Genomic DNA, 24,104 nt, shown 5'->3' with positions numbered 1-24,104 from the left:
CAATTCTACACTCACTGGTTCCCCTCTCTCTCCTCCCCTGAAGGTGCTGACACTGGCTGGGTTCAGTTCTACACTCACTGATTCCCCTCTCTCTTTCCTCCCCTGAAGGTGCTGACTCTGGCTGGGTTCAGTTCGACACTCACTGATTCCCCTCTCTCTCCTCCCCTGAAGGTGCTGACACTGGCTGGGTTCAGTTCTACACTCACTGATTCCCCTCTCTCTTTCCTCCCCTGTAGGTGCTGACTCTGGCTGGGTTCAGTTCTACACTCATTGGTTCTGAATGTGTCCAGGTATATGGCGCTCTCTCTTCCCTCCTTCCAACACTCTCTCCCTGTAAGCTGTCCATCTTCCAGTTTTGGTGATAGGCTGTCCTTGACCCATCTCCATTCCTCCTTTTTGTACAGACGCTCTCTGACCATTACCATTTCTACATCCTTTTCAGATGCTCCCTGACCGGCATAATTTCACCTTCATTTATAGACACACCCTGACCATCATTTTTCTCCTTCATTGACAGACGCATCCTGATCACCATTTCGCCTGCATTTACAGACAATCCCTGACCTGTCGCCACTTTTCTTTTATTTACAAACATACCCGAACGTGTCACCATTTCTCCTTCATTTATAGATGCTCCCTGACCCTCACCATTTCTTTCATTTACAGATGCTCCCTAACCATCAACATTTCACCTACATTTACAGACGCTCCCTGACCTGTCACCATTTCTCTTTCATTTACAGACGCTCCCTGACCTGTCACCATTTTGCCTTCATTTACAGATGCTCCCTGACACTCACCATTTCACCTTCATTTACAGATGCTCCCTGACCTGTCACTATTTCTCCTTCATTTATAGATGCTCCCTGACCCTCACCATTTCACCTTCATTTACAGACGCTCCCTGACCTGTCACCATTTCTCCTTCATTTACAGATGCTCCCTAACCATCAACATTTCACCTACATTTAGACGCTCCCTGACCTGTCACCATTTCTCTTTCATTTACAGATGCTCCTTGACCTGTCACTGTTTCTCCTTCATTTACAGACACTCCCTGACCATCAACATTTCTCCTTCATTTACAGACACTCCCTGACCTGTCACCATTTCTCCTTCATTTACAGACACTCCCTGACCTGTCACTATTTCTCCTTCACTTACAGATGCTCCCTGACCATCAACATTTCTCCTTCATTTACAGAGGCTCCCTGACCTGTCACCATTTCTCCTTCATTTACAGACACTCCCATGCACAAATTGGCATAGGATCCAACAGATCAGAGAGTTAAATGCGTGGCTCAAAGAGTGGTGTGGGAGACAGGGGTTTCGATTCATGGGGCACTGGCACCAGTACTGGGGAAAGAGTTCCCTTGGGACGGGCTCCACTTAAACCGGGCTGGGACCAGTGTCTGGTGAATCGAATAACTAGAGCGTTAGATCAGGCCTTTAAACTAAAAAAGGAGGGGGGGTGGGAGGGTTCAGGTAAGGGTAAATTTATAAATCTAAAGAGAAGTGCAGCGATTTGGGTAAAGACAAATAAAGCGTGTCAGGAGGGACAGAGGATTCAACGGTAATAGTGCATCAGCGAACAAGATCAAATCAGGGAAAAATAGTAAAATGTTAAAATTAAAGGCGCTTTATCTCAATGCACGAAGCACTCGTAACAAGATAGATAAATTAATGGCACAAATGGAGATAAATGGGTTTGATCGAGCAGCCATTGCTGTGAAGTGGTTGCAAGGTGACCAAGGTTGGGAACTAAATATTCCAGAGTACTTGACTTTTCGAAACGACAGACAAAATGGAAAAAGTGGGGGGTGTTGCCCGGATAATAATGAATGACACAAAGACAGTACTGAGAAAGCATCTTGGCTCAGAAGATCAGGAAGTAGAATCAGTATGGGTGGAGATAAGAAATACCAAGGGGCAGAAAACACCGGTGGGGGTAATTTATAGGGCCCCTGACAGGAGTTATACTTTTGGACAGAGCATTAATCAAGAAATAAGAGGAGCTTGTAATAAAGGTAATGCAATAATCATGGGGGACTTTAATCTTCATATAGACTGGGCAAATCAAAATAGCAAAAGTATTTTGGAGGACGAGTTCATGGAATGCATTCGAGACAGTTTCCTAGAACAATACATCGTGGAACCAACCAGGGAACAGGCTATTTTAGATCTTGTCTTGTGTAATGAGACAGGGTTATTAGTAATCTCATAATAAAGGATCCTCTGGGGAAGAGTGATCATAATATTATAGAATTTCACATTGAGTTCGAAAGTGACGTACTTACGTCCGAAACTAGAGTCTTAAACTGAAACAAAGTCAAATCATAGAATCATAGAAGTTACAACATGGAAACAGGCCCTTCGGCCCAACATGTCCATGTCGCCCAGTTTATACCACTAAGCTAGTCCCAATTGCCTGCACTTGGCCCATATCCCTCGATACCCATCTTACCCATGTAACTGTCCAAATGCTTTTTAAAAGACAAAATTGTACCCGCCTCTACTACTGCCTCTGGCAGCTCGTTCCAGACACTCACCACCCTTTGAGTGAAAAAATTGCCCCTCTGGACCCTTTTGTGTCTCTCCCCTCTCACCTTAAATCTGTGCCCCCTCGTTATAGACTCCCCTACCTTTGGGAAAAGATTTTGACTATCGACCTTATCTATGCCCCTCATTATTTTATAGACTTCTATAAGATCACCCCTTAACCTCCTACTCTCCAGGGAAAAAAGTCCCAGTCTGTCTAACCTCTCCCTAATAATTTCCCAATCAACCGTAGCCAACTCGCCCCTAATACATAGGTATGAGGGGCGAGTTGGCTACGGTTGATTGGGAAATTATATTAAAAGAAATGACGGTAATTAATGCCAAACATTTAAAGAAATATTTTATAATTCCAAATGAATATACATTCCATTGAGGAATAAAAACGCCGGAGAAAAAGTGATCCATCCCTGGCTAACTAAAGAAGTTACGGATAGTATTAGATTAAAAGAAGAAGCTTATAATGTTGCCGAGAAGATTAGTAAACTTGAGGATTGGGAGAGTTTTCGAAACCAGCAAAGGATGACCAAAAATTGATAAAAAGGGAGAAAATAGAATATGAGCGTAAACTAGCAAGAAATATAAAAAACAGATAGTAAGAGCTTCCACAAGCATGTAAAAAGGAAGAGATTAGTGAAAGTAAACATGGGTTCCTTAGAGGCTGAGACAGTAGAAATTATAATGGAGATGTTAAATATTTTGTATCTGTCTTCACAGTAGAGGACATTCAAAACATACCAGAAATATTGGGGAACCAAGGGTCTAATGAGAGTGAGGAACTTAAGTAATTAATATCAGTAAAGAAAAAGTATTGCAGAAATTAATGAAACTAAAATCCGACAAATCCTCTGGACCTGATGGCACACATCCGAGGGTTTTAAAAAAGGAGGCTGCAGAGATAGTGAATGCAATGGTTTTGATCTTCCAAAATTCCCTAGATTCTAGATCAGTCCCAGTGGTTTGGAAGGTAGCAAATGTGATCCCGCTATTCAAGAAAGGAGGAAGAGAGAAAACAGGGAACTACAGGCCAGTTACCCTGTTGCAGAGAAAATGCTGGAATCCATTATTAAGGACATAGTAACGGGGCACTTAGAAAATCATAATGTGATTAGGCAGAGTCAACATAGTTTTATGAAAAGGAAATCGTGTTTGACAAATCTATTCGTTTTTTGAGGGCGTAACCAGCAGATTAGATAAAGGGGAACTGGCGGATGCAGTATATTTGGATTTTCAAAAGGCATTCGATAAGGTGCCACATAAAAGGTTGCGACATAAGATAAGGGCTCATGGGGCTGGGGATAATATATTAGTATGGATACAGGATTGGTTAAGGGTCAGAAAACAGAGAGAAGGAATAAAGGGGTCATTTTCAGGTTGGCAGGCTGTAACGAGGAGGGTGCCGCAAGGAACAGTGCTGGGGCCTCAGCACTTCACACTCCATAACAATGACTTAGATGAAGGGACCAAGGAAGAGGGGATAATGTTCACTGTTTCATATTGGGGTCGAGGGAGGGGGGGGGGGGGGGGGTCGAGGGAGGGGGGGGGGGGGGGGGTCGAGGGAGGGGGGGGGGGTCGAGGGGGCCGAGGGAGGGGGGAGGGTCGGGGAGGGGGGGGTCGAGGGAGGGGGGGTCGAGGGAGGGGGGGGTCGAGGGAGGGGGGGGTCGAGGGAGGGGGGGGTCGAGGGAGGGGGGGGTCGAGGGAGGGGGGGGTCGAGGGAGGGGGGGGTCGAGGGAGGGGGGGGTCGAGGGAGGGGGGGGTCGAGGGAGGGGGGGTCGAGGGAGGGGGGGTCGAGGGAGGGGGGGGTCGAGGGAGGGGGAGGGGGGGGTCGGGGGAGGGGGAGGGGGAGGGGGGGGTCGGGGGAGGGGGGGGTCGAGGGAGGGGGGGGTCGAGGGAGGGTCGAGGGAGGGGGGGGTCGAGGGAGGGGGAGTCGAGGGAGGGGGAGGTCGAGGGAGGGGGAGGTCGAGGGAGGGGGAGGGGGGATCGAGGGAGGGGGGGGGGTCGAGGGAGGGGGGGGGTCGAGGGAGGGGGGGGGTCGAGGGGGAGGGGGGGTCGGGGGAGGGGGGGGGGTCGAGGGAGGGGGGGGGGTCGAGGGGGAGGGGGGGGGTCGGGGGAGGGGGGGGGGTCGAGGGAGGGGGGGGGTCGAGGGAGGGGGAGGGGGGGGGGATAATGTTCACTGTTTGATATTCGGGCCCGGGGCCGCACTCGGGGTTTGTGAAGCCCCCGCCCCCGCCCCCTCCCCCGCCCCCTCCCCCGGGGTTTATTAACCCGCTCCCCCGCCCATCTCTCACCTGTTGCGGACACGATCTCGGCCTCACTCCCCGCCCGCCGCGCATGCTCAGCTCACACTGCCCGGGTGATTGACGGGAGCTCCGGACCAATAGGAAGAGCGGAGAGGGACTGGAGGACCGAGCGGGCGGTTGGTCCTCCAACCAATGGGAGTGTGTGAGGGGCGGGACTTGCGGCACCGAGTGGGCGGGGCTGAGCCCGGATCTCCCTCATTGGCTGAAAGTCTGCCTCATTTTGAAAGCTGATTGGTGTGAAACTCTTGGGGAAAACTGGCCCTTTGTGTTGTGGAGAAAAACCGATGGAACCGAGTGGGTGGAGCAAAGATTTCAACATTGGGAATGAAATGGATTAATTCAGGACAGACAGCAGGGATTATTGGAGGGAATAACACAGTGTGGGGATAAAATGCAATGGAGGTTGTGAAGATGGATTGTTAAAAAGTGTTTGAGAAGATGCCGGACAGGAGGCTTGTTGATCAGATTAAAGCTCACGGTATTAAAGGGAGTGGGTCAGTGTGGATGGGAAGTTGGAGAAAGGGCAGAGTGGTGGTTAATGGATGTTTTTCAGACTGTGGGGATGTAAACAGTGGTGTCCCCCAGGGGCAGTGTTGGGACCATTGCTCTTCTCAATATGAAGAAATGACCTGGGCTTGGGAACAAGGGCAGAAGATCAACATTTCCTGATAACATCAACATAGGGAGCATTAAGAACTGTGAAGAGGAATGTTAGCAACTTCAGTGTGACATCGGAACATTAGGAACAGGAGGAGGCCATTCAGCCCCTCGAGCCTGTTCTGCCATTCAGTGAAATTGGTGTCAATGAGTTTGGGGTTGGTTTATATCAGACAGGAGGTGATTGGTGTCAGTGACTGTGAGGTTGGTTTGTATCAGACAGGAGGAGATTGGTGTCAGTGACTGGGTTCAGCAACTGGAGTTGGCCATTTAGCCCAGCGAGCCTGCTCCGCCATTCAATTGGATCATGACGGATCTGCATCACAACTCCATTTACTCGCCTTTGCTCCATATCCCTTAAGACCCTCATACAACAAAAATTTCAATTGATCCACAGCCTTTCGGGGAAGTGAGTTCTAGATCTCCACTGCCCTTTGTGTGAAAAATTGCGACCTTATTTTGCTCATAAATGACCTCGCTCTAATTTTAAGATTATCGAGAAGGTGGCAGATGGAGTACAATGTGGGGAAATGTGAAATTACCCACTTTGGTAGGAATAATAGAAAAGCAGGATATTTTTTAAAAGGTGAGGAACTATTAAATGTTGATGTTGTAGAAACTTAATATTACGTATTACTATACAATGCATTAACACCCAAACAAGTAGTACAAAGAGAAACTTTATTGAACCCCAACTTGTATACAAGTGGAAGAGCACCTCAAGACAATGGTTGAGGATACATCTTCGAGTCAGTGAAACAGCTCATGTTTATACAGTTCAATAAGAACGCCCATCTGCTGCAGAATATGGGCGTACACATACATTCTTTATTGGCTCAGGTAGTTGGTCAATCAAGTAGTGAGCCTGCCCCCCGAACGTCCATAGCCACCTATTACTTTTGCACGTAGGCCTGAGCATTCCCTTCCTCCCTACATTCCTGTCCTGGTTATCAGCAGGGCTGAAGTCCGTCTCAAGGCCACATGGCCGTTCAAGAAATTGTATTCTCATTATATTCTTGTAGTCAGCAACACCCTTATCTGCTAGAGAGACCAGACTGTACTGAGCACCTGTTCAGCTAGCTTAATTATCAACACACCAAGGCTTTAACGTAATTACATAATTGTGCTTCTCTGTGTGCTGTAGCTAAACCTATTATGTGAGTTAATAAAGAGTTAATATGGTCAAGTATCCCTTCATGCACTTCCACGTTAATATGGTCAAGTATCCCTTCATGCACTTCCACATTGTTCAGAGGGATTTGGGTATCTTTGTGCACAAAACACAGAAAGTTAACACCCAGGTACAGCAAGCAATCAGGAAGGCAAATGGCCATTATTGCAATGGGGTTGGAGTACAAGAGTAAGGAAGTCTTGCTGCAATTGTACAGGGTTTGGTGAGACCACACCTGGAGTACTGTGTACAATTTTAGTCTCCTTACCTGAGGAAGGACATGTTTGCCTTCGAGGCAGTTCAACGAAGGTTCACTAGATTGATTCCTGGGAAGAGAGGGTTGTCCTATGAGAGATTGAGCAGAATATGCCTACATTCTCTGGCAAATAAAAGAATGAGAGGTGATCTCATTGAAACATACAAGATTTCAAGAGGGTTTGATAGGGTAGATGCTGAGAGGATGCTTCTCCTGGCTGTAGAGTTTAGAACTAGGGGACATAGTCTCAGGATAAGGGGTCGGACATTTGGGACTGAGATGAAGAGGAATTTCTTCACTCAGAGGGTCGTAAATATTTGGAATTCTCTAGGATCATTGAATCGATGCAGCACAGAAGGACGCCATTCGGCCCATCGAGCCCGTGACAGCTCTTTGCAAGAGCAATCCAGATAGTCCCATTCCCCCGCTCTTTCCCCATAGCCCTAAAACTTTTTCCCTTCATGTATTTATCCAATTCCTTTTTGAAAGCCAATATTGAATCTGCATCCAACTACTCGCTGCGTAAAAAAGTTTTTCCTCATGTTGCCTTTGTTTCTTTTGCCAATCGCCTTAAATCTGCGTCCTCTGGTTCTCCAGCCTTCCACCAATGGGAACAGTTTCTCTTTATTTACTTTATCTAAACCCTTCATGATTTTGAACACATATCAAATCTCCTCTCAACCTTCTCTGCTCTGAGGAAAACAACCCCAGCTTCACCAGTCTATCCACATAACTGAAGTCCCTCATCCGTGGAACCATTCTAGTAAATCTTTTCTGCACCCTGTCTAAGGCCTTTACATCCTTCCTAAAGTGTGGAGCCCAGAATTGGACACAATACTCCAGCTGTGGCCGAAACAGTGTTAATAAAGGTTCAACATAACTTCCTTGCTTTTGAATTCTATACCTCTATTTATAAATCCCAAGATCCCGCATGCTTTTTTAACCGCTTTCTCAACCTGCCCTACCACCTTCGAAGATTTGTGCACATATACCCCCAGATCTCTCTGTTCCCGCACCCTCCTTAGAATTGTAACGTTTAGTTCATTTTGCCTCTCCCTGTTCTTCCTGCCAAAATGCATCACTTCGCACTTCTCTGCATTAAAATTTCATCTGCCACGTGTCCGCTCATTCCACCAGCCTGTCTATATCCTCTTGAAGTCTATCACTATCCTCCTCACTGTTCACTACACTTCGAAGTTTTGTCATCTGCAAATTCTAAAATTGTGCCCTGTACACCCAAGTCCAAATCATTAATATATATCAAAACTCTACCCCAGAGTGCTATGGTTGCTCAGTCATTGAGTATATTCAAGACTGAGATCGATAGATTTTTGGACTCTAGGGAAATCAAGGGATGTGGGGATCTGGCGGGAAAGTGGAGTTGAGGTAGATGATCAGCCATGATCTTATTGAACGGTGGAGCAGGCTCGAGGGGCCGTATGGCCTAACCTGCTCCTATTTCTTATGTTCTTATGAAAGCAAATGGTATGTTGGTCTTTTATTGCAAAGGGGTCGGAGTATATGATTAAGAAAGTCTTGCTGCAATTATATAGGGCCTTGGTGAGACCACACCTGGAGTTACAGTTTTGGTCTCCTTACCTGAGGAAGGATATACTTGCCTTAGAGGGTGTGCGATGAAGGTTCACTAGATTGATTCCTGGGATGAGAGGATTGTCCTATGATGAGAGATTGAGTAGAATGGGCCAATATTCTCTGGAGTTTAGAAGAATGAGAGGTGATCTCATTGAAACATGTAAAATTCTTAGAGGGCTTGACAGGGTAGATGCTGAGAGGCTGTTCCCCTGGCTGGAGAGTCTAGAACTTGGAATCATAGTCTCGAGATAAGGGGTCAGCCATTTAGCACCAAGATGGAGAAAAATTTGCATCTTTGGAATTCTCTACCCCAGAGGGCTGTGGATGCTCCGTCGTTGAAGATATTCAAGACTGAGATCGATGGATTTTTGGACACCAAGGGATATGGGGATAGGGTGGGAAAGTGGAGTTGAGGTAGAAGATCAGCCATGATCTTTTTGAATGGCAGAGCAGGCTCTGTACATATAAAATTCTGACAGGGCTAGACAGACTGGATGCAGGGAGGATATGTCTCCCCTGGCTGAGGGGTCTAGAATGAGGGGTCACAGTCTCAGGATACGGGTTAGGATATTTAGGACTGAGATGAGGAGAAATTTCTTCACTCAGAGAGTGGTGAACCTGTGGAATTCTCTACCACAGAAGGCTGCGGAGGCCAAGTCACTGAGTATATTTAAGGAGAAGCTAGATAGATTTCTAGACACAAAAGGCCTCAAGGGGTACGGGAGAGAGCGGGAATATGGTATTGAGATAGAGGATCAGCCATGATCATATTGAATGGTGGAGCAGGCTCGAAGGGCCAAAAGGCCGACTCCTGCTCCTATTTCTTATGTTCTTAAGCCCTCTTGTCCTGGATTCTCCCTCCAGAGAAAATAATTTCTCCTTATCGACCCTATTAAATCCCTTTATTATTTTAAACACCTCGGTGAGATCTCATCTCAATGTTCTAAACTCATGGGAATAAAAACCAAGTTTGTGCAACCTGTCCTCATAATTTAACCCTTCTGGTGACTCTGCACTGTATCTTTTCTAAGGCCGATTGATCTCTCTCTCTCGGTTCGGTGCCCAGTTCTCCAGATGGAGTCTGACCAAGGTTCTTTACAACTGATGTGGAGATGCCGGTGATGGACTGGGGTTGACAATTGTAAACAATTTTACAACACCAAGTTATAGTCCAGCAATTTTATTTTAAATTCACAAGCTTTCGGAGACTTCCTCCTTCCTCAGGTAAACATTTACCTGAGGAAGGAGGAAGTCTCCGAAAGCTTGTGAATTTAAAATAAAATTGCTGGACTATAACTTGGTGTTGTAAAATTGTTTACAACTTTACAACTGAAGCATCACTTCTGTATTCCAACCCCACTCAAGATAAAGGTCAACATTAAATTAGACTTGTTGATTATTGTCAAGATTTGTAAGGTATTTGCAAAGGATTTGAGGGGATCTTAGAGTTGGGATTTTTCTTTATTCTGTTCACTCAAGGAGTTTGATAACAGACTTACTCCTTTGAATTTAGTGCTGGATTATTGAGCCGTGATGTGTTTACTTGTTCGTGTTTTGTTAAATACATTTGCAGTGTATTTAAATTTAAGACGAGATTCCCAGGCCTGATGCTCTATTCACACATCGAAGGTGAGAGAGATGCTGTGGGACACACGATAAGTCCAGCAGCTGAAAGTGATTCACAGACTGGGTTTTGTGTTTAGTGATCCCGGGTACATTACCGATACCTTCCCTGGATCCCAAGGCTGGGAGAGGCACTCGGGAAGGACCGGGGAATTGGGACTTGGCCATGAGAGTAACTGAAGGTATGAGAACTGAAATAATCTAGAGTGAGAAAGGAGAAAAGGCATAATAATCGGTAATTAGGACATCAATTAGTCTCTTATCTTGAATTCATCAAGTAATTGACCCATTCTGTTTGAAACAAAGTTGATTTATTTGACATAGATCCAGAATATTAAACTCCAGCCCAGTTACAGCGGTTATTAACATCAGCAGAAACAAATCCCAACTGCCAGAATGAAGTTCTGCTGCTGAAACCCTCATCCGTGCCTTTGTTTACCTCTAGACTCGACGATTCCAATGCTCTCCAGGCCTGGCCTTCCACTTTGCACCCTCCGTAAACTTGAGCTCATCCATTCTAACTCACACCAAGTCCCGTTCACCCATCACACTCTGTGATCGCTGACCTATATTGGTTCCTGGTCTGGCAACACCTTCATTTTGAAATTCTCATCCTTGTTTTCAAATCCCTCCATGTTCTCGCCCCTCCCGATCTCTGTAACCTCCTCCAGCCCTACAACCCTCCAAGATCTCTGCGCTGCTCTAATTCTGGCCTTTGTGCAATGCCAGTTTCCTTCGCCCCACCACTGGCGGTCGTACCTTCAGCTGCCTAGGCCCTAAGCTCTGGAATTCGCTCCCTAAACCTCTCAGCCTCTCTCTCCTCATTTAAGATGCTCCTTAAAACCTACCTCTTTGACCAAGCTTTTGGTCACTTGTCCTAATATCTCCTTATGTGGCTCGGTGTTAAATTTTGTTTGATAATCGCTCCTGTGAAGTGCCTTGGGATGTTTTACTATGTTAAAGAGGCTATATAAATGCAAGTTGTTGTTGGACGTGATTAACAACAGAATTCAACCCCTGCAGTCACGTGTGAACTCGCTGGTGTTTCTGCAGGTTGGATGAGCGAGTGAATCCCTTCCCACACACAGAGCAGGTGAACGGCCTCTCCCCTGTATGAGCTCGCTGGTGTGTTAGAAGGTGGGATAAAGCAGTGAATCTCTTCCCACATTCAGTGCAGGTGAACGGCCTCTCTCCGGTGTGTGTACGTTGGTGTGTCACCAGCTCCTGTTTGCTTTTAAAGCCTTTCTCACAATCAGAACATTTAAAAGGTCTGTTATCAGTGTGAACATGTTGGTGTGTCAGAAGGTTGGATGAAGTAGTGAATCCCTTCCCACACATGGAGCAGGTGAACGGCCTCTCCCCATTGTGAACTCGCTGGTGTGTCAGAAGGTTGCCTGACAGAGTAAATCCCTTCCCACACAAGGAGCAGGTGAACGGCCTCTCCCCAGTGTGAACTCGCTGGTGTCTCAGCAGGGTGGAGGACAGAGTGAATAGCTTCCCACACACAGAACAGGTGAACGGCCTCTCTCCAGTATGAACTCTCTGGTGTCCAAGCAGGCTGGATGTCTGAGTGAATCCCTTCCCACACACGGAGCAGGTGAATGGCCTTTCTCCAGTATGAGTACGCTGGTGTTTCTGGAGACTGGACGATGTCATGAATCCCTTCCCACACACGGAGCAGGTGAACGGCCTCTCCCCCGTGTGACTGCGCCGATGAGTTTCCAGTTCTGACGGGGAATTGAATCCCTTCCCACAGTCCCTGCATTTATAACGTTTCTCCCCATTGTGGGTGTCCTTGTGTCTCGAAAGGTTAGACGATCGGCTGAAACCTCGTCCACACACAGAACACGTGTAGGGTTTCTCCCCACTGTGAATGGTGCGATGTTTTTTAAGGCTGTCGAACTGGCTAAAGTTCTTTCCACAGTCAGTGCACTGGAACACTCTGGCGTGTGTGTGTTGATGTTTTTCTAGCCTCAATGATGTTTTAAATCTTTTGCCACAGACAGAACAGACAAACATTTCTCCTTCCATAATCAGAGGCATGAATTGAGTGATTCTGTAAGATCTTGATGTGATGTTTGGTTTGCTTTGAGCTTCTCGTCTGCAAAATCTCCCCTAATACCCTGTAAAAAGAGTTTCCAAAAGTCACCACTGTAAGCACAGGACACAACAGAACTTTGGAAAGTTCCCGAATTCTGGAGAACAGAGAGTCCAGTGGTTAGTTCGGAGCACCTTTCTCCCCAGGTCTGTTTTAACAAGCTGCAGCTATCCTAGTTACATTTATACATGGTCGCTCACTCAATAAGTGATCTGGTCTTACTGAACTATGACACAAGAATGTTCCATGATCGCTCTCACATAGACCGTAACTTGATGGACCTTGGTCTTTTCCGTTTTGCAATTCCTATGTTAGCAGAATCTCACCACACTTCGCCAGGTTCAGATCTGTGAGCGGCTCCTACAAAGATTAACTGAGAATTGCTCTGTAATGGCCGCCAGAATACCCACACTCCCTTGCGGTTCAGAAACCGCTCTATCTGTCGCGGGGTTTGCCGGTTGGACCGGAGCGATGGCGGGGGGAGGGAGGATAATGTTCACTGGGCCGCAGTCGGGGTTTGTGAAGCCCCCGCCTCCTCCCCCGGGGTTCATTAAACCGCTCCCCCCCACCGGATCTCTTACCTGTTGCGGACACGACGTCTGCCTCAGTCCCCGCCCGCCCGCCCGCCGCGCATGCTCAGCTCACACCGCTCGGGTGATTGACGCGAGCTCCGAACCAATCGGAAGAGCGGAGAGGGTCTGGAGGACGGAGCAGGCAATTGGGCCTCTAACCAATCAGAAAGTGGGTGAGGGGCGGGACTTGCGGCACTGAGTGGGCGGGGCTGAGCCCGGAAGTCACTCTGCCTGAAACTGTATTAGTTTTATCATAGAATGGATACAGCACAGATGGAGGCCATTTGGCCCATCGAACCATTGCCTGCTCTTTGTAAGAGCAATCAGCTAGTCCCACTCCTCCGCCCTTTCCCAGTATCCCTGCAAATTGTTTGCCTTCAATTATCCCAACACTCCTAATACACTTTTAAATAACCCTTATTTAAAAAGGGTAGTCGGCAGAAGGCTGGAAATTATAGACCAGTTAGCCTAACATCTGTGGTGGGTAATATTTTGGAGTCTATTATTAAGGAGACAGTAGCGGAACATTTGGATAAACACAATTTAATAGGACAAAGTCAGCATGGCTTTATGAAGGGGAAGACATGTCTGACAAATTTGCTTGAGTTCTTTGAGGATATAACGTACAGGGTGGATAAAGGGGAACCAGTGGACGTAGTGTATTTAGACTTCCAGAAGGCATTCGACAAGGTGCCACATAAAAGATTATTGCTCAAGATAAAGAATCACTGGATTGGGGGTAATATTCTGGCATGGGTGGAGGATTGGTTATCTCACAGGAAGCAGAGAGTTGGGATAAATGGTTCATTCTCGGACTGGCAACCAGTAGCCAGTGGTGTTCCACAGGGGTCGGTGCTGGGTCCCCAACTCTTTATAATCTATATTAACGATTTGGAGGAGGGGACCGAGTGTAACATATCAAAGTTTGCAGATGATACAAAGATGGGAGGGAAAGTAGAGAGTGAGAAGGACATAAAAAACCTACAAGGGGATATAGACAGGCTGGGTGAGTGGGTGGAGATTTGGCAGATGCAATACAATATTGGAAAATGTGAGGTTATGCACTTTGGCAGGAAAAATCAGAGAGCAAGTTATTATCTTAATGGCGAGAAACTGGAAAGTACTGCAGTACAAAGGGATCTGGGGGTCCCAGTGCAAGAAAATCAAAAAGTTAGTCTGCAGGTGCAGCAGGTGATCAAGAAGGCCAACGGAATGTTGGCTTTTATTGCTAGGGGGATAGAATATAAAAACAGGGAGGTATTGCTGCAGTTATATAAGGTATTGGTGAGACCGCACCTGGAATACTGCATACAGTTTTGGTCTCCATACTTTAGAAAAGACATACTTGCTCTCGAGGCAGTACAAAGAAGGTTCACTCGGTTAATCCCGGGGATGAGGGGGTGAACATATGGGGCTCGATTTTACCGTCGGGTTTCCTGTGGGTTTCCAGCGGGGGGGCCCCGAAAATCCCGATATCCAGGCACGTGACCGGATCGCGCCACGATCCCGACCACTTCCGGGTTCCCCGATGACGTGCGGGGGTGCGAGCGCAGCCCCCGCTGGTGGGAATCCCGCAGGCAATTAAAGCCAGCGGGATGCCACTTGAGTGTATTAACTTTGGTTGTTCAGGTCATTAACTGACCTGATTAAGGGACTGTGTGTGATTTTGGAGAAACATGGGACTGTTTCACACACTGGGGGAAACAGTCCCAGTTGAAATGGACGTGTTGCAGCCGTCAGCCTGTGGCAGCTGCAAAGGTCCATTTGACAGGGGGGGGGAGACCCTCAGCCATTGCAGGAGGCCGCTCTGTCACTTGGGACAAAGTGTGGCCTCCACCACCCACCTCCTGATGGTCGAAGTCACCAACCTGCACACTTACCCCGGGGTCCGGAGACATGTACCTACCTTGCGGACCCCCTCAGATGTACATCTTGCGGATGGGGGCCGCCGTAGCTGCAGTCTTGACCTCCTCGGAGGGTGAACAGCATCACCAGCCTCGCCGGCCAAGCCGTCCACGCCGTCCAACTCTGACACGTGGAGCTCCACAACAGAGTGCTGTGACACATCCACCTGTACAGCAGGAGGGAGGGCTACCGCAGAGAGAGATGCGTCGCAGAGGGCACTACCCTCGCCCCACGTTCCACAGACCGAGGCTCAGCCTCCTGTACCTCTCTGAGCAGCAGTGCACACGGAAGCTCAGAGTCACTCGACATGTAGCCGTGGACATCTGCAGCCTCTTTCATGCCGAGCTGCTCCTGGCTGGCCCGTGCACCATCTTCCTACCTGTCGCTGTCAAAGTCACCACTGCCCTCCCGAACTTCTGCTCCACAGCCTTCCAGGCTGCAACCGGGGACATCCCCGATGTCTCTCAGTCGTCTGCGCAGAAGAACCCTGCAAATACACCTACACCCACTCTGCAGTGACACACTGGGTGGCATCAGTGGTGGGTCCTCATAGGGATACCCAGGAGCGGGCATTATTGTACAAACCGGACAGGATTCGCGAAGACATGGCAGTAGTGGTGCCAATATAATGTGTGATGTGAGTTGTTCTTTAATTCAATAGAAGTAAGAACCATGACAATCCCTCAAACACCCTTGTGCATCCCCTTCATGCTCACGATACGTTTGCCTTACGCTGCCTACTGCACATATGTGATGCATGCCCTGTGGCTGCAGCACAGGTGGTGGCAGGTTGAGTGAGGCTGGCCGTGAGAGAGATGCACGAGAGGGTGAGTATGGGATAGAGCCATGAGATTGTATGAGGATTGGGTTGAGTGGTAGTGGCGGGGTGAGTACTCGCGAGGTGAGTAGGTGCAGGTAAGTTGAGGATGAGGTTTGAGTGGGTATGAGGGGTCATGTGACAGAGTAGTGTTGGCAGTGCCGAAGGAGATGTGGGGTGGGGGCAGTGTTGTGGCAGGCGTAGTGTAGGGGAAAGACTACGTGTTCTCACTGTTGCTGACCTACTGAGGTCATTGGAGCGCCTCCTGCACTGTATGCAGGTGGGCGATATGTTTGTGGCGCAGGTGACCCCCTCTGCCACCTCGAGCCAGGCCTTCTTGGTGGCAGAGGTGGGCCGCTTCCTCCCGCCCGCCGGGGGGAAGATCTCTGTCCTCCCCCTCCTCCTCACCCCATCTAATGATACCTGGGGTGAGGCATCATTAAACTGGGAGCAGCCTTCCCCCTGGGCTGCTCCATGATGTAATTTTTGCTGTTTGTGGCAGCATCTGTCAGTGGAGGACGGCCCCTTTAAATAGAGCGCCTCCAACTGACAGATCTTACTGCGCATGCGCAGCCCGCCCAACGCGCAGATCAGCATCGGGGAACCCGGAGGAGCAGGTCAGTGGATCCAATTAGTGTGTTGCCTGCAACGATCGCGCGGGCAACCCACTAATTTCACCGGGCGCGTTTTCAACGCGCCCGCTGGCCTACCCGCCGAGTACCCGCACCCCTGGTAAAATCGGGCCCATGAGGAGAGGTTGAGTAGATTGGGACTCTACTCATTGGAGTTCAGAAGAATGAGAGGCGATCTTATTGAAACATATAAGATTGTGAAGGGGCTTGATCGGGTGGATGCGGTAAGGATGTTCCCAAGGATGGGTGAAACTAGAACTTGGGGGCATAATCTTAGAATAAGGGGCTGCTCTTTCAAAACTGAGATGAGGAGAAACTTCTTCACTCAGAGGGTAGGAGGTCTGTGGAATTTGCTGCCCCAGGAAGCTGTGGAAGCTACATCATTAAATAAATTTAAAACAGAAATAGACAGTTTCCTAGAAGTAAAGGGAATTAGGGGTTACGGGGAGCGGGCAGGAAATTGGACATGAATTTAGATTTGAGGTTAGGATCAGATCAGCCATGATCTTATTGAATGGCAGAGCAGGCTCGAGGGGCCGATTGGCCTACTCCTGCTCCTATTTCTTATGTTCTTATTAATTATTTATTCAATTCCTTTTTGAAAGTTACGATGATCCGTAGATGCTGAGAGGATGTTTCCCCTCATGGGAGAGACTAGAACTAGGGGCCACTGATTAAAAATAAGGGGTCTCCCATTTAGACAGATGAGGAGAAATTTTCTCTCTCGGAGGGTCGTGAGTCTGTGGAACTCCCTTCCCCAGAGAGCGGTGGGGGCAGGGTCATTGAATATTTTGAAGACTGAGTTAGATAGATTCCTGATTAACAAGGGAGTCAAAGGTTATAGTAGGTAGACTGGAAAGTAGGGTTGAGGTCACAATCAGATCAGCCATGATCTTATCAAATGGCAGAGCAGGCTCGAGGGGCCGAATGGCCTACTCCTGCTCTTAATTCGTATGATTGAATCTGCATCCACCACCCTTTCAGGCAGTGCATTCCAGATCATAACTACTCACTGAATAAAAAAGTTTTTCTCATGTCGCCTTTGGTTCTTTTGCCAATCACCTTAAATCTGTGTCCTCTGGTTTCGACCCTTCCGCCAATGGGAACAGTTTCTCTTTATTTACTTTATCTAAACCCTTTGTGATTTTGAACACTTCTATCAAATCTCTGCTTAACCTTCTCCAGTCTATTCAGATAACTGAAATCCCTCATCCCTGGAACCATTCTAGTAAATCTTTTCTGCACCCTCTGTAAGGCCTTCACATCCTTCCTAAAGATGCACAGAACTGGACAGAATACTCCAGCTGAGGCATTCCATTCAGGGAGCATAGATTTAAAGTAATTGATAGAAGGATTAGAGGGGAGCTGAGGAGAATTTTTTTCACCCAGAGGGTGGTGAGGGTCTGGAACTCACTGCTTGAAAGGGTGGTAGAGGCAGAAACCCCCAACTCATTTAAAAAGTACTTGGATGTGCATTTGAAGTGCCGTAACCAACAGGGCTACGGACCAAGTGCTGGGATTAAACTGGATAGCTCTTTTTCGGCCAGCATGGACACAATGGGCCAAATGGCCTCCTTCTGTGCTGTAAGTTTTTATGATTCCACAGAATCGCTAGTTGGAAGCTAATCAGATAAGGAGAAAGAACAGGATTTTGTCTGTTATTAACCACACTATAAACTTAAACCAGAGTGAGTAATAGAACAGATTAGATTCTAATGTGTGATGTTTCTACCAATAATTGTGAAAATTATAATTGTGAAAATATAACAAATAACGTAATTAACAGTGGGCAGGGTAGTTTAGGGGTAATAAGAAAATTACTGAAGAAAAGTAACTGCTGGGAACCAAGGAATGTGCCCTTCTAAATCACAGATCAGAGAAGTCCCAGCTGTCTTTTCCTCCCTTCCTGCCTAAACCCAGCAGAGAAGACAAAGAAAAGTCAGGTGACAGAGATGGATCACTACAGGGTATAAAAGTGAGGACACAGATTTAAGGTGATTAACAAAAGAACCAAAGGCGACATGAGGAAAAACTTTTGTACGCAGCGAGTAGTTATGATCTGGAATGCGCTGCCTGAAAGGGCGGTGGAAGCAGATTCAATCGTGGCTTTCAAAAAGGAATTGGATAAATACTTGAAGGGAACAAAATTGCAGGGGAAAGAGTGGGGGAATGGGACTAACAGGAATGCTCCTACAAAGAGTCGGCATGGGCTCGATGGGCCGAATGGCCTCCTTCTGTGCTGTGAAGAATCTATGACTCTACATAGAGTCTACAGCACAGAAATAGGCAATTGGGACCAACTGCTCTATGCCGGTCATTATGCTCCACACAAACCTCCTCCCACCCCTCTTCATCTAACTCTATCAGCATATCTTTCTATTCCTTTCTACCTCATGTGCTTGTCTCGCTTCCCCTTAAATGAATCTGTGCTACTCACCTCAACTGCTCCTTGTGTCAGCACGTTCCACGTTCTTACCACTCTCTGGGTAAAGAAGTTTCTCCTGAATTCCCTATAGGATTTATTAGTGACTATCTTATAATTATGGCCTAGTTTTGCACAAATGGAAAAATTTCCTCTACATCTACCGTATCACACCCTTTCATAATCTAAAGACCTCTGTCAGAAAAGAGCCCCAGCCTTTTCAGCCTTTCCTGATAAGTATATCCTCCCAGTTCTGGTATCATCCTTGTGAATCTTTTTTGCACCTTCTCCAGTGCCTCTATACTCTATTTATCAGTGTTTAATGCCATAATTTTTGATAGTACTGTTTTCTTGTGAGTTCCAGTCCTTGATTCATTATTTCCTCCCCTGGAATGTCGGGTATATTATCCTCTTCCTGCACTGTGAAGACTGACACAAAGTAATTATGCAACAAGTCTGTCATTTCCTTATTTTCATTTGCAGTATTACCCACATCTGTTTTTAATGGACCCTTTCTCTTCTAATATAATTGTAAAAACTTTGTGTTAATCTTGATATCCCTCGCTAGTTTCTTTTCATATTCCCTTTTTGCAACTCTTAATTTTTTGTTTGTCTTCCATTGCTGTTCTTTATATCTCTCCCAGTCCCCTGAATCTACACTATTCTTTGCATTTTTGAATGCTCTTTCCTTTATTTCTATGTTATTTCTCACTTCTTTTGTCGACCGTGGCTGTTTTACTTGGTAAGTTGAGCTCTTGCCCCTTAGGGGTATATACTGGTCTGGTATCAAGCTAAATTAATTTTTGAACACATCTGTAGTTTATCCAACAACAGTTTTGACCAGTTTGCTGTCGGCAGTCTCTGTCTTATCCTGTTAAAGTTAGCCGTACCAAAATCTACAAACGTAGTAGCTGTGTTAAGTTTCTACTTTACAAACCTAATATTGAATTTGATTTTATTATGTTCACTGTTAGATAAATGTTCCCTCATTGTTAGATTATTAACTAAGTCTGGCTCGTACTCTTTGCTAAATCTAATAATTAGAGGAAGCTAATTGATATCCTGTTACCGACTGTTCCTTATTTGGGCCTTTTCTCCTGTCTTATTTATAGCAACATAAGAACAGGAGAAGGCCACTCAGCCCCTCAAGCCTGTTCCGCTATTCAATTAGATCATGGCTGATCTGTATTTTAACTCCACCTACCCGCCTTGGTTCTGTAACTCTTAACACCCGGGTCAAGAGTTTCTCTCCGACTCCTTGAGTCTCATTGTCTGAGGCTCAGCCCAAGCTCCAGATCAATTTATGTTTTTAATTAACAAGGTGTCAATGCCCAGAGTTCAATTAAGAAATAAACAGATAAGTGAACAACATCTTTCAGGAGCAATATTTCTATTTTCTGTTTAAAGCAGCCACTATCTTCCGCCCCAGAACACAGTATTTACTGTGTTTCAAATATTGCCTAAAGCTCAAAACAATGGAAGGAATTTGCACCGTACCTATTTGCTTCAATAGTTGTCTCTGTCTGAGTCTCTCCATCTTGTGAAGGTTTTCCAACCTCCCTCTCTGACTTCTCTTCATATTCTCTGCGTCTGCCTCTCTTTTCTCTTTCTCTGTATCTACTCTCTATCTCCAACTCTTCCTCTGTCAATATCTTCTCTCCCTCTCCAAGACTTCTATTCTCTCCCACACTCTGTTGGCTCGGTGAGTTCTATTCACAACACTTGGAATAAGTTTTCCAATGAGGAAAATTAATTTTGAGTTTTGGAGCTCAGGAAAATTGTTTGAAGCTGCCGTGTGGCCAGGCTGGGATTGGATAGCTGTGGAATTGTGATTTTTGTTCCCACTGCTGTTTTCCTCCACCAGTTACAAAGTACAGACCTGGTCCCACTGCTGCTGAGACCCTGATCTGATCTTCGACCATCTCAATCCTTCATTTCTCCAATACTCTCGCCACCTCACATATTTAAATTAGCAAAGCAGGGAAATCCTACCGAGAATCATAGAATCTTACAGCACAGAAGGTCGGTTCGGACTGACTCCCTCCACTGTTTAAATGGTCGGTTCGGACTGACTCCCTCCGACTGTTTAAATGGTCGGTTCGGTCTGACTCCCTCCGACTGTTTAAATGGTCGGTTCGGTCTGACTCCCTCCGACTGTTTAAATGGTCGGTTCGGTCTGACTCCCTCCACTGTTGAAATGGTCGGTTCGGGCTGACTCCCTCCACTGTTTAAATGGTCGGTTCGGACTGACTCCCTCTGTTTAAATGGTCGGTTCGGTCTGACTCCCTCCACTGTTTAAATGGTCGGTTCGGGCTGACTCCCTCCTCTGTTTAAATGGTCGGTTCGGGCTGACTCCCTCCACTGTTTAAATGGTCGGTTCGGGCTGACTCCCTCTGTTTAAATGGTCGGTTCGGGCTGACTCCCTCCTCTGTTTAAATGGTCGGTTCGGGCTGACTCCCTCCACTGTTTAAATGGTCGGTTCGGACTGACTCCCTCCACTGTTTAAATGGTCGGTTCGGGCTGACTCCCTCCACTGTTTAAATGGTCGGTTCGGGCTGACTCCCTCCATGGTTTAAATGGTCGGTTCGGGCTGACTCCCTCCATGGTTTAAATGGTCGGTTCGGGCTGACTCCCTCCATGGTTTAAATGGTCAGTTCGGGCTGACTCCCTCTGTTTAAATGGTCGGTTCGGGCTGACCCCCTCTGTTTAAATGGTCGGTTCGGACTGACTCCCTCCACTGTTTAAATGGTCGGTTCGGGCTGACCCCCTCCACTGTTTAAATGGTCAGTTCGGGCTGACTCCCTCTGTTTAAATGGTCGGTTCGGGCTGACCCCCTCTGTTTAAATGGTCGGTTCGGACTGACTCCCTCCACTGTTTAAATGGTCGGTTCGGGCTGACCCCCTCCACTGTTTAAATGGTCAGTTCGGGCTGACTCCCTCCACTGTTTAAATGGTCGGTTCGGGCTGACTCCCTCCACTGTTTAAATGGTCGGTTCGGTCTGACTCCCTCCACTGTTTAAATGGTCGGTTCGGACTGACTCCCTCCACTGTTTAAATGGTCGGTTCGGACTGACTCCCTCTGTTTAAATGGTCGGTTCGGGCTGACTCCCTCCTCTGTTTAAATGGTCGGTTCGGGCTGACTCCCTCCTCTGTTTAAATGGTCGGTTCGGGCTGACTCCCTCTGTTTAAATGGTCGGTTCGGACTGACTCCCTCTGTTTAAATGGTCGGTTCGGACTGACTCCCTCTGTTTAAATGGTCGGTTCGGACTGACTCCCTCCACTGTTTAAATGGTCACTTCGGACTGACTCCCTCTGTTTAAATGGTCAGTTCGGACTGACTCCCTCTGTTTAAATGGTCGGTTCGGGCTGACTCCCTCTGTTTAAATGGTCGGTTCGGGCTGACTCCCTCCACTGTTTAAATGGTCGGTTCGGACTGACTCCCTCTGTTTAAATGGTCAGTTCGGACTGACTCCCTCTGTTTAAATGGTCGGTTCGGGCTGACTCCCTCCACTGTTTAAATGGTCGGTTCGGACTGACTCCCTCCTCTGTTTAAATGGTCAGTTCGGGCTGACTCCCACTGTTTCAATGGTCGGTTCGGGCTGACTCCCTCCACTGTTTAAATGGTCGGTTCAGGCTGACTCCCTCCACTGTTTAAATGCTCGGTTCGGACTGACTCCCTCTGTTTAAATGGTCGGTTCGGGCTGACTCCCTCCTCTGTTTCAATGGTCGGTTCGGGCTGACTCCCTCTGTTTAAATGGTCGGTTCAGACTGACTCCCTCCACTGTTTAAATGGTCGGTTCGGGCTGACTCCCTCTGTTTAAATGGTCGGTTCGGACTGACTCCCTCCACTGTTTAAATGGTCGGTTCGGGCTGACTCCCTCCACTGTTTAAATGGTCGGTTCGGACTGACTCCCTCTGTTTAAATGGTCGGTTCGAGCTGACTCCCTCTGTTTAAATGGTCGGTTCGGACTGACTCGCTCTGTTTAAATGGTCGGTTCGGGCTGACTCCCTCCACTGTTTAAATGCTCGGTTCGGGCTGACTCCCTCCTCTCTTTAAATGGTCGGTTCGGGCTGACCCCCTCCACTGTTTAAATGGTCAGTTCGGGCTGACTCCCTCCACTGTTTAAATGCTCGGTTCGGACTGACTCCCTCCACTGTTTAAATGGTCGGTTCGGACTGACTCCCTCCCACTGTTTAAATGGTCGGTTCGGTCTGACTCCCTCCACTGTTTAAATGGTCGGTTCGGGCTGACTCCCTCCACTGTTTAAATGGTCGGTTCGGACTGACTCCCTCTGTTTAAATGGTCGGTTCGGGCTGACTCCCTCCTCTGTTTAAATGGTCGGTTCGGGCTGACTCCCTCCTCTGTTTAAATGGTCGGTTCGGACTGACTCCCTCTGTTTAAATGGTCGGTTCGGACTGACTCCCTCCACTGTTTAAATGGTCGGTTCGGGCTGACTCCCTCCACTGTTTAAATGGTCGGTTCGGACTGACTCCCTCTGTTTAAATGGTCGGTTCGGACTGACTCCCTCCACTGTTTAAATGGTCACTTCGGACTGACTCCCTCTGTTTAAATGGTCAGTTCGGACTGACTCCCTCTGTTTAAATGGTCGGTTCGGGCTGACTCCCTCTGTTTAAATGGTCGGTTCGGGCTGACTCCCTCCACTGTTTAAATGGTCGGTTCGGGCTGACTCTCTCCACTGTTTAAATGGTCGGTTCGGACTGACTCCCTCCACTGTTTAAATGCTCGGTTCGGGCTGACTCTCTCCACTGTTTAAATGGTCGGTTCGGACTGACTCCCTCTGTTTAAATGGTCGGTTCAGGCTGACCCCCTCTTCCGTTTAAATGGTCGGTTCGGGCTGACTCCCTCTGTTTAAATGGTCAGTTCGGACTGACTCCCTCCACTGTTTAAATGGTCGGTTCGGACTGACTCCCTCCACTGTTTAAATGGTCGGTTCGGACTGACTCCCTCTGTTTAAATGGTCGGTTCGGGCTGACTCCCTCTGTTTAAATGGTCGGTTCGGGCTGACTCCCCCCACTGTTTAAATGGTCGGTTCGGGCTGACTCCCTCTGTTTAAATGGTCGGTTCGGGCTGACTCCCTCTGTTTAAATGGTCGGTCCGGGCTGACTCCCTCCACTGTTTAAATGGTCGGATCGGGCTGACTCCCTCTGTTTAAATGGTCGGTCCGGGCTGACTCCCTCCACTGTTTCAATGGTCGGTTCGGTCTGACTCCCTCTGTTTAAATGGTCGGTTCGGGCTGACTCCCTCTGTTTAAATGGTCGGTTCGGGCTGACTCCCTCTGTTTAAATGGTCGGTTCGGGCTGACTCCCTCTGTTTAAATGGTCGGTTCGGGCTGACTCCCTCTGTTTAAATGGTCGGTTCGGACTGACTCCCTCTGTTTAAATGGTCGGTTCGGGCTGACTCCCTCTGTTTAAATGGTCGGTTCGGGCTGACTCCCCCCACTGTTTAAATGGTCGGTTCGGGCTGACTCCCTCTGTTTAAATG

The 24,104-nt window shown here is 47.6% G+C and overlaps 1 protein-coding gene across 3 annotated transcripts in view; it reads right to left on the bottom strand.

The window, feature by feature from the left end:
* Nucleotides 1-10,451: 10,451 nt before the first annotated feature.
* Nucleotides 10,452-24,104, bottom strand: part of LOC137335675 (zinc finger protein 436-like) — a 105,903-nt gene continuing 92,250 nt past the window's right edge. For 2 of the 3 annotated variants that reach the window (XM_068000963.1, XM_068000962.1), the window contains one exon: nucleotides 10,452-12,279. In XM_068000963.1, coding sequence (XP_067857064.1) covers nucleotides 11,180-12,199 — 1,020 coding nt within the window. In that variant the 5' untranslated portion in view covers nucleotides 12,200-12,279 and the 3' untranslated portion in view covers nucleotides 10,452-11,179. Of the gene's footprint in view, nucleotides 12,280-12,835; nucleotides 12,880-24,104 lie in introns of those variants that run through there. The other variant, XM_068000961.1, reaches the window with a different exon arrangement.

This window comes from Heptranchias perlo, chromosome 20 (genome assembly GCF_035084215.1).
Source record: "Heptranchias perlo isolate sHepPer1 chromosome 20, sHepPer1.hap1, whole genome shotgun sequence".
Taxonomy (NCBI): domain Eukaryota; kingdom Metazoa; phylum Chordata; class Chondrichthyes; order Hexanchiformes; family Hexanchidae; genus Heptranchias; species Heptranchias perlo.
This window is presented reverse-complemented; position numbering and strand designations above follow the sequence as displayed.